At 38.1% G+C, this 17,342-nt stretch overlaps 1 protein-coding gene across 1 annotated transcript in view; it reads left to right on the top strand.

Moving 5' to 3' along the window:
* megf11 (multiple EGF-like-domains 11) overlaps positions 1-17,342 on the top strand; it is a 103,235-nt gene that overhangs the window by 3,998 nt on the left and 81,895 nt on the right. Inside the window, exons 2-3 of the mRNA XM_052582094.1 lie at positions 14,671-14,802; positions 16,923-17,046. Coding sequence (XP_052438054.1) covers positions 16,931-17,046 — 116 coding nt within the window. The 5' untranslated portion in view covers positions 14,671-14,802; positions 16,923-16,930. The remainder of the gene's footprint in view (positions 1-14,670; positions 14,803-16,922; positions 17,047-17,342) is intronic.

Below are 17,342 nucleotides of genomic sequence, written 5' to 3'. Positions count from 1 at the left end.
TCACATAGATTGGTGTTTTAAACTATTTACACTCTTTGGTAAAAGGCTTTTTAAAATGGCAAGCCTCATATAAAATTAATTGAAAATAAAAGGGCTCATATAATATTTCCTTTAACCATTTGAAGTTGAACATAATCTGAAGATGAAGTCTTTTTACTTATATTAGCATAAAATACAACTTTCAGGCCTTGTTTTACCTTATTTGTGAAAAATGCACAAAAAAACTGAGATGGTAAGAATAGGTATGTAGGTTTATTATTAAACAGACTGTCTTTGTAAATCATAAAATGATGGATTAAAAACAGCAGCCAATTATAATAAGAATGAATCATTTTCTACATTGGAATGGGAATATAAAATTGGATTTGAGATGTTCCTCTGCTGGAGTTCACTTGATTATACATTTCTGGTAATGTTTTTTTAAAAACATTACCAGGGGTTTGGACTGGTCGAAATTCAGAGGGACTCAATCATCTCTATTCTACTTTAACTTGGTATTCAGTATTTCATGTATGTATGTGTTCAGTATCTGATTTGATGTAAACAGCCATTAATAGGCCAAACATTGTAATAGAGGAAGCCTATAACTATCTTAAAATGCACATATTAACATGTCTTCTGCAGTAATGCTGGATGCTATGCAATGACACTGAAGAAAGTGAGTGCTCAGTAGAGGAAACCTTCAATGGCATAGTAAGACCTGACCTTTATTCTGCAAATCAAGCTGATTTCTTAATGAGCTGCCCAATAGATGCTATTTTATCCAAGGCGTATTGAACATTATACACTGAACAAATACCCTGGGGTCATAGAAGAAGCATTAAGAAATGTTAATGAAAAATATAAAGCCATTAGTTGAGCCTTCTTGGGTCAGCTTTTGCTCTATAATTGAAAACCTTGATGTATGTTTCTCATTTCCTCTGATGGCATATACAGAAGCTTTCAGATCAAGGACAGCCACAGGTTTTTTGTTTTGTTTTTTCGTTAGCATGTATCTTTCCTCATCCTTGTCTCCTGACCGTAGTAGATTTTCACTGTGTTCTGCAATGTTGAATGTCATTGCCTGTCTCAAAGCAAATTATGTTCTTTCAATTAAGATCTTTGTGTCAGTACTTGGTCTCAGTCTCAGAGATGTTTTTCTCCACGTTAACCCAGAGGTTAGTGTTTACATTTCCACTGGGAGGAAAACTCTAATCTAATTTGAAAGAGGCATGACAAACATGTCTTTAATTACAGAAAAGTATAGAGATGGAGTGCTTGTTAGGCTTTTATAAGGTGTTATATGAATGTACAAAAAAGTTCACGGATTAATCGTACTCAGTAAGACCAAAAAAAGCCTTTTTAGTAATGTCTGGAGCAGATTGTTTAAATGGATTGGGTTGCATGAAACATGGAAAAAAAATGTCTTTAGGGAACAGAACAGCCCGTGTTTGCCGTGTTGACTACTCATTAATAATAATAATTTACCAAAAAAAAATGTTGCTGCATTTGTCCAGCAGAAAACTTGAAAGAGGGAGATTGTTTAGACAGCTCTCAGGGGATTGTTTCTTTGCAAAGACATTAGGTCGGGGATAGAAAGGCAAACTAGCTTCTAAATGATCAAATACTTTAAGATTTATAAATAAATGTAACCAGGCAAGACATGAAAAAGATTTTCTTTTGAGGATGTTTCAACACTATAAGACTAGAGTCAGGTGAACGTCGTTTTAAAATCTAAGATTTTACAAAATGTAAATACAAAATGCCAGTCAAGTTTGAAGTCAGCAAAACTTTTGTTTAAGAATAATGAATTTATTCTTTTATTCAACAAGCATGCATTAAAGGGACCGCAAAGGCAGCTATAGTCCAAAGATTTCTAAATAAATGCTGTTCTTTTGAATTTTGTATTCCTCAAAGAACCTTAAAAAAAGTATCATGGTTTGCATAAAAATATTAAGCAGCGTAACTATTTTTAACATTTACAGTAAGTTTCTTGAGCACCAAATCATCATATTAAAATGATTTCTGAAGGATCATGTGACCCTGAAGTGTGGAGTTATGGCTGAGGAAATTCAGCTTTGCCATGACAGGAATATTTCACAATATTATAAGTTTTACAGTAGTTTTTTTTTAAATAAATGGATCCTTGCAAATATACTTTTCTTAAAAACTTACAAAAAATCTTACCAACTGAATGTTTTGGACTGTAGTGTATTTGTTTGGTTTTAACAGGCAGCCCTCCCTGAATAGTTCCAGTGCTTCTACGTCCAGCCAATCCCAGGTCCTCCACTGTCTAGAGAAAATGACAATACTTAATATGATGAACGCTAAAGATTTCACCAGCTAGTAAGGAGTGAAACAATCTTTCATATCTAACTGCGCTCTTCAGTAGAGATGGCGAATGATAAGCCACACAATTGTAAGTTCAGAGGCAACAAGAATAGAATCAAATAAAGATTGGCTCTGAGCATCTTTAAGGAAAGCTAATTAACAAGCACTGATGTGGAGCTCGTCTCTCAGATGCCAACTCCACACCTCTTAGCTGCTGCGGCTCTGCTGAGTCCTGAATAATGCACTCATCAGGTCTTTTCCCGGCGGTTGTAATGACAAGCAGCTCTCCCTTGAGAATCCACTGACTTTTTACAAATACTGCTGATGGTCCTGCTTACATCTGCCACTTATCTCAATCAGAGCAGTATTACCATAAAGACCAGATCTCAGAGCCACACAGCCTTCCTGACCTGATGTCATCACGCCGCAGGACGCTTCTTATAAGGAATCGTCGTGATCGCAGGAACTAAAACGGCTCTGTTTTGTAATTGAAGGGGGAAGGGTCATCGTTTTTAATGCCGCCTATAAATCTTTCCTTATATTGAAAAGTTACATTAATGCAAAATTGAGTAGCTCACAGAAACCAGGCCATCTGCTTGTTGGCTCCACTGGAGCTTTGGAGTTATTGCATCATTTTGGATCTGGATTGAGTTGGTTATTCATTAACATTACAGGCTTTCAGTTACGGCACCCATTATGAGCACTATAGCCCAAGGACTTCATCCAGCCTTTACTGTAAACCAAGAGTGCCCCTGAATTGTATATTATGGGAGTCATAATTTACCATTGCAATCCCAGAGAGTGTGTCCCCCATTAACTTTATGCTTTTTTGCTTCAAGCTATTCCTGTCCCAGCACTCACAATAGAGAGACCTAAACAAGCTCAGTGTTCCATGGATCCGTCTTGTATTGTGAGACATCTTAATGGATGTACTGAGGGGGATGCCCAGTCTGTTCTGCTCTGTACTTTGTGTTCTGCGCGTTCTAGTTAGTTTCCCTTTAGTCCTCCATTGACTATAGCTCTCAGTTACTTTTTTGAGTGGTTTGTGTACAGCCGTTCTTACTGATGGGTTAGCCTCGTGACTGTGTCTGAACTTATCATAATGTTTTGTTGGGTTTTTTTACCCAGTGTGCTCTCTGCTCATGTATGGACAGCGTGATTGGTAAATTACTATTCTCCGCACAGGCTCCGGGAGTCGTTAGAGTTGAACCTGCAGACGTCTCCATCACTCAGGAGAGAGGACATTAGCCATTCTGCGTGAGCGGCTTCGCTCCACACCCTGCAGGAAACCTCTTTCTTTATTCTGCTAATATTTTCTCTGTGAAGTGGTAAAAGACTGCACATTGGCTGTTCATTTGACTGGAGTTCTCAAGCAGCGGGACGAGCGTTGAGTTTAATTTCCTCGTCTAAACCCCGCTGGGGCCCTGGGGCGGCATCACCTGGGTGGAAATTGCTTTTGGTGTTTCCTTCTGTCCTGTCCTAGGCCAAACAACTGTGCTCAGGGACATCTCAATTGAACTTGTAACGGAGAACAGCTCAGTGTGTTTGATGACATCCAAAGGACTGAGCAAAAAGGAAAACAGTTCTCCATTATCTCTAGAACTGGTGGTGCAACTCTCTTTCTTGAACTTTTAATGAAACACGAGCTTGTTACAAAGGACTGGTGCTAGCTTTGAATATTTCACATACATTATAATGAGCGTTTCATACACAACGAATGTGCATTTGCAGCCAATTACATCATCATTAATGAAAATCTAACAAGTGTACTTACACAGCCGGGAAAGTACTTTACATTCTTTTTCACATGGAAAAAGTCCCCATGTAAAAGCCTGCAAAGGATATTTATGACTTCATATTTTGATATGCCAGAGGCAGTTGATTCTGAGAAATGACCTACTGTGACCTTTAATGGTACGTAATGCTATGGGCATTTTCGCAGCTTTGTTATTCTTTCCTGCATTGCAATATGTGTATGTACTGTATGCGTGCAAGTTGACATATCCATTCCCATACCAATTTCCAGAACATATGACAGGGGCATACAAGACCACCTTAAAGGGATAGTCCACCCAAAAACAAACATTCTGTCATCATTTTCTCATATCATTGTCATTCCAAACCCCTATAGCATCTCAAATGTTTCTGTCAATAAAATAATTCATTGCAGTCCAAAACAACACTGGACCCACTGACTTTAATTGTATGGAAAACAGAAGAAAGAAAGTTAAATAGGTTTGGCATAACAAGAGTGATGATTTTTGAGTGAACTTTCCCTTAACTAGCAAAACATTAGTGTGATCCAATTCCTTTAAAAAAAAAATTAGGTTTAAAGAAATGCCATTCTCTTACGTTTTAGGGAACATTTAGTTCAGAGCCACATTATTATGCATGACTCCACAGAGTCCAGATGCTTTTTTATTGCAGCTTTGTATTGTACTCAAATCCGTGTCTCCCGAGTCAGCGGTCATCAGAAGCACGGTGGGATATTAGATTAGCTTCAATCATGCTGAACAGTCCTGTTTGAATGTCATTTATTCTTTGCTCTGTCTTTAACTCTAAACCCAGAGGTACTGTAGGATGCCCCCAGCCCCCACCAGTGGGTGTCATGGGCTGTGATGGATCTGTAGTGTTATTGGATGCACCATGTGCCACTATGTAAAGCTCCTTTGCTTATTCAGCAGCAGGGTCTTTAGCCTGCAATCAATGGCAGCTATAGGCAGGGCTGTGAACATAGAGCTGTTAAAACCACACCTGGGATTTGGAAATGCAGAAGAGCTGCCCTATCAACAACACCTGCCAGTCATATATGAATAATTCAGCGATCTCTGACCAGGCCAAATTACTCCTATCACAGTCTCGCTTATGAGAACGAAGGTGGTGATGAGAGCTACTACTTCTGGTAACCGTGGACTGTCCCATCAACTGAGTTAGTGAAGGAGAACAGATTGAGTGAAAGAGTTACCGGTAAGTTATTTAAAGAGAGAACGTGCATGTGAAAACTTTTTTGGGACTTGTCTTTTAAGTGCCACCTCATGGGTCCAGTGTTCAGATATTACGGTAGGATTTAATCATTAGCTTTTAAATATTTAACACTTCTGCTTTTGCTTCTATTGCAAATTACGTCTAGTCAAGACACACTTACCTTGAGTTAATAATTGCACTTTACCTTGAAACATCCTTTGTGAGTTTTTGGCTTTAAAAAAATGTGATTTAATTCGCATGAAGACGCAGGGTGGCTTACCTTGGGCAGAGCAGATTTAATTATTAATTTTGAACAATATTGTAAATTAATTTTAGAGAGCAATGTCAGAAAGTGCTATCAGGTTCATGTAATTAGTGGTGTTGGAATTCACACAGTTGGGCTTTAATTGGCAGTGATTGTGAGGAGCAGGGGCTGCATGGGTTGTTTAATTGGAGCCTGAGTGATGGTGGTAATGGCTCATTTGTTTGCCTGTGTGTGGTGAGGGACCCCTCGTAATGACCTGTGCGGAGGAAGCCGCGGCGTTCGAAGAGGTGCGAGATTAATCGCACTACCTCGCTTTGCGCAAGACTGCAATAATGGTCATCAGATGATTCTTCTAAGATCTTCCTTTCTATAGACTGCATTTGTTCCTAATGAATTCTCACACTTTCCATGTCACTCAGCCAAGTTCTGAGAAGCATTTGTGTTAATGCATACATGGATGTACATGTGTGAGTGTGAGTGTGTGCCTGTGTGGTGCACTCTCCTCTGACTAGATGTTTTTGTATGACAGTCTAATATTGGTAGAGGTGTGCTCAAGGACAGTTTTGGGGACCATCACATTTAAAAATGAACAAAATATTGTGTTAATCTCATGTTGCATTTTTACTTTTAATAATGCACTGAGGTACTTTTGCTACTTTTTTCTCATTGTCAAGTGATTGAGTCTTTTTTTTTTTTTTTTGGTAGATTTAATTGGGGTGCATTTTACATGAAAATACTATTGCAGTTATTGTTTTTCTTTGTAATTCTTTCTGAAAGTTATAGTTGCTATGCTTCATTTGCAAGTATTTTTTTATATTGGTAATAATAAATGAATTTATTGCTATGGACAAGAATATCTAAGTCATAGTTTAAATAAAGTAACTTATGATCTATAGTAGGTGTTTTCAAATGTTTTGATGGTCCTCATTAGCGATTGCTGATTTGTATTAAATATTTAACCCGCACTGATTTATACAGTGTGAGATAAGAAACACGATAATATTCCTATACCTCAGTGGAGCCACATTTAAATGTATTATCTACTGAAGTTACCCACTATAAATTATGTTAGATAATATTTACCAATACTCCTTAAAATACTAAATTTAGTAATTAGATTTTTTTTTATTGTGTACAGACAACAGAAAACACATTTCTTGATTGTTATAGTTATGTTACTGCTACTTTTTTATGATTTCAAGTAATACATTTGAAGATTTAAAAACACATTTCTGAGGGAACCGAAAGCTGCACTCACTAGTAAGCACATATGTACCACACTCCATCATATCCATCATGGGTTATGTAACGTCTGTTACTTGTACAATGATACCCCCCCAACACCCCATGTTCCTCAAGGACATAAGGATGACTTTGCGATGAATTGAGCATGTATATTTAATAATGTGGGTACAGTAGATGGAGCGAATATGTCACCTCTCTAAGGCCAGGTCACATCAACCTTATTCTTAGTATTTTAAGTACCCCAATCATGCTGCCATATTTCACGCACTCAAGTCACGATCATAGGTTTTTACTTCCCTGTAGATGGTGCAGCAGCAACAGCTCAGGTTAATAAACCATTAGCTCACAGCTTTGACCTTGACAAAGTCAAAGATTAGGGGAGATTCAACATAGCATTCTATTTTTACACAGTGGATTGTTTAGTCAAATTCATGATGTGTCCAGAAATCATAGCGCTTACGTCAAATGTTGAAGTTCGGCCTCCACGCTGAGGGACACCATATCGCTGCCCTCATTTGTTATTTCTACTGGACATTTAAATTTAGACCGAATGAATTTATCTGCCCTGCAAGGACAAAGCGAAGATGGACAGCTTCTCTTAAATCAAGTTTGAAGCAAATGTGCCAAGGCTGATCTGGGTGTGTATTTGGTGTTCAAAGCTCATTAATAATGATTCACTGAATGTAGGAGAGAGTCACCCGTAACATGGTTTCGGGAAGCCGAATAATGCTTTTTCTTTTTTTCTCTTGTCGACTTCACACACCACTTATTTGAAGACATTTGGGACGGGCTCCCGATCCATGCCGAGCCTTGCACCTCCTCGGATGCTGACACCAAATAAATGAAGACGCAGAATGGACTTGGATGTTCAGAGTTGGATAGGCGACGGCTGAGGTGTGAAACCACTGAGCTGTAAAATTGCCCTGGCAGCCATGCTGTTGTTTCAGCATTTCATGGCGAGCCGCTCAGCCTGCTTCCCTACCTCTCTCTATCTTTCCTTTTCACCTTTTTCTCTCCACCCATCTCTATACCTTGCCCTACTGCGCTCATGCTGACTTAAGCCCTGGCCCGAGAGTCTGCCGGAACTATAAAGCAACAACCGATCACCTTGTTTTGTATGCACCGCTTCAAGGCACTACATCCAGACCCTAAGAGCTGTAATATTCCATCATTTATGTCCCAAGGCTACACTTGAATGTGCAAAGGTGTTTCGTATAAAAACATAGCACCGCCTCCTTCGCCGACACGCTGCTAATTTGTTCTAATTCGCTAGATGACATGCACCAGATGCATACGATCCTATTATTATGTGAGAAGTCACAGGGGAAGTAATTGACTTTGCTGTGGCGAGCTTGTTTGGAACCTGCTGGGGATTGGTGAGAAGACAAGGGACCCCTGCCGTTGCCCTCTGACTGGGGCAGTGGGATGCCATGTCAAGGCTTGAGTGGGTGTGAAGCTTGTGACCGTATGAAGACTGGTCAATAGCTTATGTGTTATTCATTTTTATAGAATTATCAAACAAACAAATGTATTTGATTGCAAAGAGGCTGTGATATGTCCTTATTGACTTTTTGTTCTGCTTAATTAAGCTTTTTTCCAGTTTCGTTCAGGCTCATGCAGACATTATGAATCATAACTGTGGAGCAGCACAGAGTTCAGGAAGAAGGGTTTCAGTCACTTGCTCAAAATAAATCCAATTAAGACTGTAAGACTTTGTGTGTTTGACACAAGATGGGGCGTACCATACTGAAATAGCAAATGAGCACAAGGTACATTAACAGGCAGAGAGCTGTTAAATATATCCCTCATTAGTGTTGATCTTGTCTGTTTTCTTTTTTCTTTTTTGCCTTCAACTTTGTGGTTTCTTCATTAATACTTAAGTAATGATTGTAATCTTTGCTTTCTTTGTATTAATGCTCCAGAAAGTTGTTGGTCAGTTAGTGCAGTATATTCTTAGTATATTCAGTATATTCTTAGCCGTATACATATTCTTAGTGTATATATATATATATATATATATATATATATATATATAGATAGATAGATATAGATATAGATATATATAGATATAGATATATATAGATATATGTGTATAGATATATATACGCACACACACACACACACATATATATATAAAAGTGCTCTCAAACGAATAATTGTGATTAATCGCATCCAAAATAAACATTTTGGTTTACATAATAAACAGTTCACATGTAAAATTGATCGTTAGATCACAGAAAGGTCATTTAAATGTAAAAATGGAGGAAATGAGTGTGCACAATTTAAAAATCCAAGAACAGTTTATGTATATCTAATGTAAAAAGAGTCCAGAATCTTTGTGATGTTTACTTTATTGGCACTATGCACTATGCATATGAGGGACCCTCCAAACACAAGTGGTCACTGAAGGTGTTTTTTAGATGCACAGTAGTCTCAGTTGAGGGCGTGTGATTGGATATATGTTAATACGAGAGATAAACATGGCCTAAATTATATTTAGTCTCCTGTAAGCCTGAGGCATCCGGTGTGCTGCAACCAGGTGTCCTGAGTTAAATGGCTGGAGGCCTTTGATAGCCTATGCAGGAGTAGAGCACACAGCATGACAAGAGAGATAAAGTTTGCATTGTTCTTTGCATAAACAGGTGAAATAAGATCAGCGTGAAAGACCTGCCCCCTCAAACTCAGTTCTGTCTTGGGGTGTAGACTGCGGATAAGGAAAGGTTATAGTGATGAAGGATGGCGTTGAGATTAGCAGGCTGTAACCGGGCTCAGTGGTGGTGCGAGATGCCACATTGTTTGATTTATGAGGGTCATGACGATCAGTGGTTGCCACATGAATAATCCATGTCCCCAGAATTAAGTGACCTAGAGCATTCGCCAAATTTCCTCGCTCTGTTTTTCAGTTCCACGCTTTCTCATCCACACTTACTTCATTCAGGACGGAGTGCTGCTGATCAAGAGATTGGCTTATCTGTTGACTCTGTTTGTTTGCCCTTTGCAAAATATATATATATTTTGTATAATAGCATTTGGCAGTCTTTGTAACAAGATTGATAGCGATTGAAAGTTTTAAGGCAAATAAAACAGGTCAGATTAGTACCTATTGAACTAATGTGTGTAGATAGCCATTGCTTAGAGCCCTTAGGTCCAAACACACACACTGATCATTCAGATAAAGGAAGGAATTACTTGGCTGCTGCAATTTAACAGACCATGGCACTCTTAATGGTCCATGCTTCCAAATGAGACAAGACAAGGCTATCTTAACAGTTAGATCCTTCAGGTCAATCACATGGTTCATGTGAGGAAGTCTGTGACCTTTTGGTTGAAAACAGCTTTAGTAATCAGCAGTGATCATCTAATCGTATCAGAGAGAGTACCTTATTATTTTTGCTTGAGTTACCACTAGTTACAGCCATATGATTATTTGCTCATCTTATTGTGAATCCACGGAGTAGATATGTTTACGTGCAGGGCTGAGCTGGAATGAAAAGCTTCATATAAGAACCTCGGATATTATGTTTTCCATTTGCTTCTCAAATAATCCTTTAAATAAATTATTAATTAGCATGTGAAACTTTGAATCTGACTATTTCATACAAATGGATTAAAAGATGACTTCTCAAGTAATTGGGGTTTAGTTTAAGCAAGATAGAATTTCAGGAAGCTGCTTCTAAATCCCACATTTGTTAAGTAAAGTCAGAAAAATGAGGAGAAAGCTTTCTTGGCATAATTTAAGGTAAACCAGCCAATTATGCATGGGGTGCCATGCTGAGTTGCCGAAATTCTTTAATCAGCTGACGTTGTTTGCTTTCTCGTGACAGGAACACTGACAGGTCTCAGGCTTCACACACAGTGCTATGGCAACATCGACACTAAATATGGCTCTTCATATGTGCAGAAAATGTATTATGTATGATACAAATGTATGGAAACATCATTTGGGTCTGCAGGTAGATATGAAGAAGAGTACCATCAAAATCCGAAATAAAATGGAATTTAAACTCGATTTACAAAATGTAAACAAAGTCATGGATACGGAAAATAAGTGTAAGTTGTATTGTTAAAAAGACTGAAGTTCAGTAAGATTTGTTTTGTTTGTTTTTTTGGAATAATTTAATACTTCTATTTGGTTAGGACAAATTAAAATGCTTAAATATGACAGTAAAATGTATATTACAGAATATTTATATTTCAGATTAATTATATTCTTATGAATCCTTAAAAAACGTTTCCCACAAAAACTGAAAGCAGTACAATTGTTTTCTACAAAGATAATAATAAGACCTGTTTCTTGAGCTTCACGAGACTGAATGTTATTTTAAAAGTTGTTTAAATTTTTTTTAAAGACTCCGATCTGTTTCTATTTTTTATTTTTTTTTCACTAACCTCTTGAAATCTATTCTTTTTTTATATAATTATTTCTACTTTCATATGTGCCACTAATAAAGATACAGGTCTACTGCGACCTCATTCTGAACAGTCATATCATTCATTACAGAATTCATGCAACTTTGTCACTCTGATTTGACGTTTGTCACAATTCTTAACTTGATTTAACACGATGGTAGTTCTTTGGTCACTTGGTTGATATTGAAGACAGCTGCGCACATATTTTGTGGAGGGACTGTGAGGTGTTACACTGAAGTATTACAGTGTCAACAAATAAAACCTGAGGAAAAACTATGTGAGAAAAATTTACAGTAGCACTCTTCCTCCTCATCCTCTTCTTTGTCTACTTATCATCTGTGTACGGATTCACTAGCTTTTGTGACACATCAACTTATAAGTGAACACGTATGCACTACTTCAGTGGCCTCCATGTGTAATTCTATATGACAGCATGCTACGTGCCATCTTTGTTATTGTTCTTTTGCACATGTGAGGCAGTCGAGGCTGTGACAGGTTCACACAAATCTGATATTGGATACGTTTAAAAAATATAAATAAAGTGAACAGCCAAACACAAAATCAAATCTGACCATCAGACTTACAGTTGAAACGTAGCTGTAACTGGTGCATGTAGTGTTAACAAACCTAATCTAGTTTTGTACATGAAGACAGAAATTATGTGAAAGGATGGAAAGGTGTAGTACGGTAGAACACGGTGCTTTACTGTATCTTAAATCAATCTCTGCGTCTTCGCACCAATGTCAGCAACCTCTTCAGTTTCTAAATGATTATATGTAAATGGTCAGTATCTTCTCCTAAATGAGGACAGAAATAAATAACCATTGCCTGGTGACATGCTGACATAAACTTAAGATGCGGTCATGACTCTTGTCTGAGTGGATGGGTTGATTTTACTTTATCGTTGCGAGAGCTGCCAGCAGACCCATAACATCACTCACAGAGGGGCTCAGATGCAGGGGGATCAGGGAATTGGTCGGTTAATTGCATTGAGCTCTAATACGTGCATGTCCTGAATCATGTCAATGTCTCCTTTGCTTGACAAGGTGGGAATACAGAGTTGGATTGAGCATTTTAAAGGACCCTTTTTCTCTCAAGAGTCTGGACAGAGAGCACTTTTTTATTATTTACGTACATACTTCAAAGTCTATGAAGACTACTGCATTGTTGTATTCCAAAGCCAAAAATAAGTGCAGCAGGATAAAAGAATCCAAAAGGGAGTTTTAGTTTTATAAAAAGGATCTTTAGACAATAAAACATGTTGTTCCTATTGTGATGCCAGGCAGGCAGAGCAGACAACAAATACACATTGTGGCCCACCTTATTGATCTGAGTTTTAGGTTATTGTTCTTTGTGCACAGACTCATTAATGAGAAGTAAAATGGTACGGCTTCATATTTCAGTATCACGGTCTCGGGTGAAATACTTTTAGTTACCCATTTGTTTCATGGCTGTCATGTAATACTACAGCCATTGAAATACATGGCAGCAGAACAGAGCCTAATGCATTTTGTCATTTCAGTAACACTAAGCTGTTTGTCTGAGAGGTTTTATTTAAAGATTAATCTTGAAGTATGATGGAGGTGTAGTGTTTACAAATACAACCTCTCTAATAGTAGAGACGCATGATATTATAGTTTCTGTACTCTTCAGTCGATTCATTATTGTCATGCTATGCTTGATTATGATAAATGGCCAATATTAAAATTCGATACGGTTCTGTCTAAATAATAATAAAATACTGAAAACTAAAATCAGTCATTTTAAATGCTACAAGGCATCCGAACATCAAATGTTGGCTAATAGCAATAAATATTAAAAACTAAATCATAATATTGGCATATAACATACAATGCCATTCAAATATTTGGAGTCAGTGAAGAAATTAATACTTTTATTTAGGAAGGATGTATTACATTTATCAACAGTGACAGTAAAGGTATCTAGGTGTTCTTGACAAAAATGACTCATGGTTTTCACAAAAATATTAAGTAGCAAAACTGTTTTCAACATTGATAATAATAGGAAATGTTTCTTGAGTATCAAATCAGTATATTAGAATGATTTCTCTGAAGGATCATGTGACACTGAAGACTGGAGTAATGACTGCTGAAAATTCAGCTTTGCAGTCACAAGAAATAAATTACATTTGAAAAGAAATAAAAAAAAATGTTTAACTGCATTTTGGTTAAAATAAACACAGCTTCGGTGAGCATAAAATACTTTCCAAATAATTTGTCCATTCAGCACTATGTGGCCGAAAATGTAAATCGATATATGTGAGTGGCCTTGTGATAGCAAGATACAGTCATAATACAGTGTTCATTTGTATTATTTACAGAGTTAGCTTCTTTCACATGGAAATTCCACTTTGGGTTCAATCTAACTCTCACCTTTCATTCAGTTAGATTTCTATTACACACTTCATTATGTTCTGTAATGAGTCTGTAATGTGATGTGCCTATACAGTACATTCCACCCTGTGGGCCTCGTTGGGTTAATATATGCAATCCCATTTTGCACCCTTAGGCTTGTTGCCACTAATAAACAGAAGAATTCAGAGCATCATTTGTTCGTGGAATTTCCCCTCGAGATTCTAAAGAATACTTCTTATGTAAATCCAACAGAACATGAGTCGTGGATTATTGCGCCTCCGTCACATCTTCGTATCTTCAAGCTGCGTGTCTCTCAGTGATGCTCCACGGACTACTTAGACAGACAAACAAGACCCAGTAGCTTTTAGAAGCTGACTGCTGAACTTTTCGGCTTGTAGGCAGAACAGCGGTGGAAGAGGTCACTTCCAGACAGCCTGTCCCCTCCAGTGTGCTTCCAGCTCGTCTTCCTGCTCTTGTTCCACTCTGTGTCCTCGCCTGCGGCTTTCTGCCCGGCCTCTTCTGAATCTGAAGGAGAAGGAGAATAAATAATGAATCTCGATGACAGCGAGGAAACGGAATCTTTTGTTTGCACCCACAGTGTTATTTTTCTCATCTTTTTCTGAAACCCACGTAGATGACCCAAGGCCCGACGCAGGCATAATGAAGATCCGCGTAATGAGGCTGAGGAATACGAGGCCCCTAGTTAGACCAGAGCTGTCGGCACGGCAGTACATGTCATTGTGTCGTTAATGGCCATGAATAGCTTGTTCTCCTTTTGCTTTTGTTGAGAATGCTCGCGGGGCGATGAGAGGCTTTGACTCTCCATGCTCTTAAGGTAATGTAATGTGTGTTAGCAGGAGGCGAATGAGCCCGATGTTGCATCCCCCTTCCAAACTGGAAGTGCAGTTTAGATTTAATATCGGGGATTTAGCAGCTGTTGCATTGGGGAGCTCCTAATGCTCGAGTCAGTTCCCCGAGTGTCCCTTTTCCTCAATCTTTTCATTCTCTTTTGTCATTTAGACCTTTTTCCCTGCTCTCTTGTGCTCTCTTGTTCTGAAGTTGAACACTAACTGTTTCTTCTCTCTGTTTCTCAATACCCAGGTGCCCTCTCTTTGCTTTGAGCCTGATTATCGGTCTGCCTGGTCTCCAGCTCTTTTAGTCTGGTTGTCTGGTTCGGGCGAGCAGTGATCTTCCACAGCAGACATCTCCAGGGATTGTAGCCCGTGGTCTGAGGTGAGTCTGACTGGGATCCATCGCCTTTGCTCCTGTCTCTCCTCGTTCGCAATCACCATTATGCCGGTCGGATCCACGCAGCTTTAATTCTTAGAAATCAGTGTTCATTAGAGTCACCTGCACTTCAAGAGGAAGCAAAGAATAATTTGATGTCAGATGCCTCATTATGGTACTCCTACTTAAGCCATGACAAAAGTACAATCTTTTTCATGCTCGAGAACCACCGCAAGTCTATGGGGATAACAGAGAGCCGCAGAGGCATTTTGATTAAAGGCTAAGTGATCTTACGGTAAAAATCAGTGATTCATAATACATGGAATTCATTACAGAAGTAGTCTGATCATCCCATAAAACTTATTGTTTTTGCCATCCATATATGTTAATTCTACACCTACAGTAGTGTTGTCAATAACTGCCAATCTTTAAAATTGGACTGTGTCAAAAGGTTGGCAGGACAAATCAACTGCCACTTGTTAACCTGCAATTGGTTTTCGCTCCTACTTTAAAGAGCTGTTTTTACCTAACGTATACTACTTTTAAAAGGTTTGAGCTTTAATTCATACATTCAAACTTTTTTTTTTTTATCTTTTGAGGCTCACTCTGTTCTGTGTGATTTCTATAGACTTTCAGAACCATTGTGACAGCACAGAAACACACAGTTCAGTAAACAACTGTAACATTGACAGTTTCTTTGAACATTTTGAATTTTATTTATGAATAAATAAAGAGGAAATAAAGATAATTATAAGACAATAAAGAACTCTTATACTAGGTTACTAAAGTTTCCTACTATATGGTTGTGTCTTAGTTGAAATCAGTTCTGTGGTACCCTTGTAAAGGATCTGACCAATCATTAAGGATTTATAAAGATTTTACATCTTTTAGGTTATTGTACATTTCAAAATCTATGCAAGCGTCCCAAATGTACATGTACACCTATCTAGGAATACAGAAGAAACCCATGTGATTCATTTTAACTACCAATCTGTCATTTTAGTGATTCACTACAGGTAACAGCTGTTTGTACAGCTGAGCAGAACATCCTAACAGCTTTCCTCTAATAGAGATGTCTTACAGCTGCAGTCCTAGTGTGGAATGATACGAAGCCTTCAAAGGGTGACTGTGTAAATTAACCTTTTTACAGAAATGAACATGACTTCAGACTCTGCCTTTGAATGAACTGTTATATAGTGGAAGTGAAATCAATATTGATTTTCTCTCACACAAGAATGACCCCTGAAGACCTTTCAGTGTTCTCAGATTGGCTAGTGAGTGAAGCGAACAGATCAGATCAGGTATATACAGTCCAAACAAAGTGCAATATCATAAAAATGTCACAAAAACAATCACCAGGACGTTAATGGTTGTAATAGTGCTTCTTTTATCATCATATACATTATAGTTGGCTAGAATCAAGTAAACTGTTGTTCTTGTGTCCTTCTGCGATGCCTCCTGCCGTTTAACATAATCAGTGCTTTCACGCTTCGCTGGCCCATGCTTGAGCAGTGTCATTCACGTGCCCTTCTACATCTGTCTCTGTCATGTCAATTCATCACACACATGCTCATCTCCCATCATGTGTCTAATGAAATATCCTGACAGTTTAAAACCCTGTGTGGTTTTAAAGAGTCACTGTCATGAGACTAATATCCGATGCTAAGTGTTACAGAACATTCACAGTCACTCAAATATGCGTAAATATATCATGTGCATAAAGACCAGACGAACGAATTCCACAGTATTTGGACATTTTGAGATTATTAAGTAAATATTTTGTAAAAAAAAAAAAAAAAATTGGTAAACGTCTCATTTGTTTTAATAAAATTATATTGTATTTATTCACACTATTTATTCACACTATTATATCACCCATCTGCCACCACACTTTGGTTATTCACCCGTTTCGGTCAGCTGATAACAAAGACACACGGTCACACGCTTATCAAATTCCTGTAACATTTCTTGATATTATTCTTAAAAAGTAATCTCTTTTCACTGCACTTCCAAGAATGTTCCAAGGGCTCCAATTCAGAAGAATGATAAAGGACAAAAAGTGTCCTTGTCTCTTTCTCTCTCTCTCTCACTCTCTCTCACTCTTTTTCTCACTCTCTTTCTCTCAGGAGGAGTCATGGGGCCGGTACGGGCCTACCCATTAGCCCTGCCTGTGCTGGCTGTTCTGGGCCTCATTATCAGTGCAGGGAGCCTCAACCCAGATGACCCCAACGTCTGCAGTCACTGGGAGAGGTGAGAGAGAGGCACTCTCCTGTGTTAAACTCCCTTTTACCTTCCGTTTAGCCATTGTGGGATTCTCACAGCATAGTTATTGCTCTCCGACATGCCAGACGAATGTTTTGGTCAAAAGAGGATTTTAACTTAATGGAAAAGGGGTTTATGTCTGTTTGATTGTTTGAGTTTTAATGGATTGTCACAGTGTTATAATAATGGCTGTAATAAATTAATGAATCAGTTAAATGTTATATTATTTATTAATTTATTTAGCATACAAAAATTACATATTGTATAGATACTTGATGAGAAAT

This window comes from Carassius gibelio, chromosome B18 (assembly GCF_023724105.1).
Source record: "Carassius gibelio isolate Cgi1373 ecotype wild population from Czech Republic chromosome B18, carGib1.2-hapl.c, whole genome shotgun sequence".
Lineage (NCBI taxonomy): Eukaryota > Metazoa > Chordata > Actinopteri > Cypriniformes > Cyprinidae > Carassius > Carassius gibelio.
This window is presented reverse-complemented; position numbering and strand designations above follow the sequence as displayed.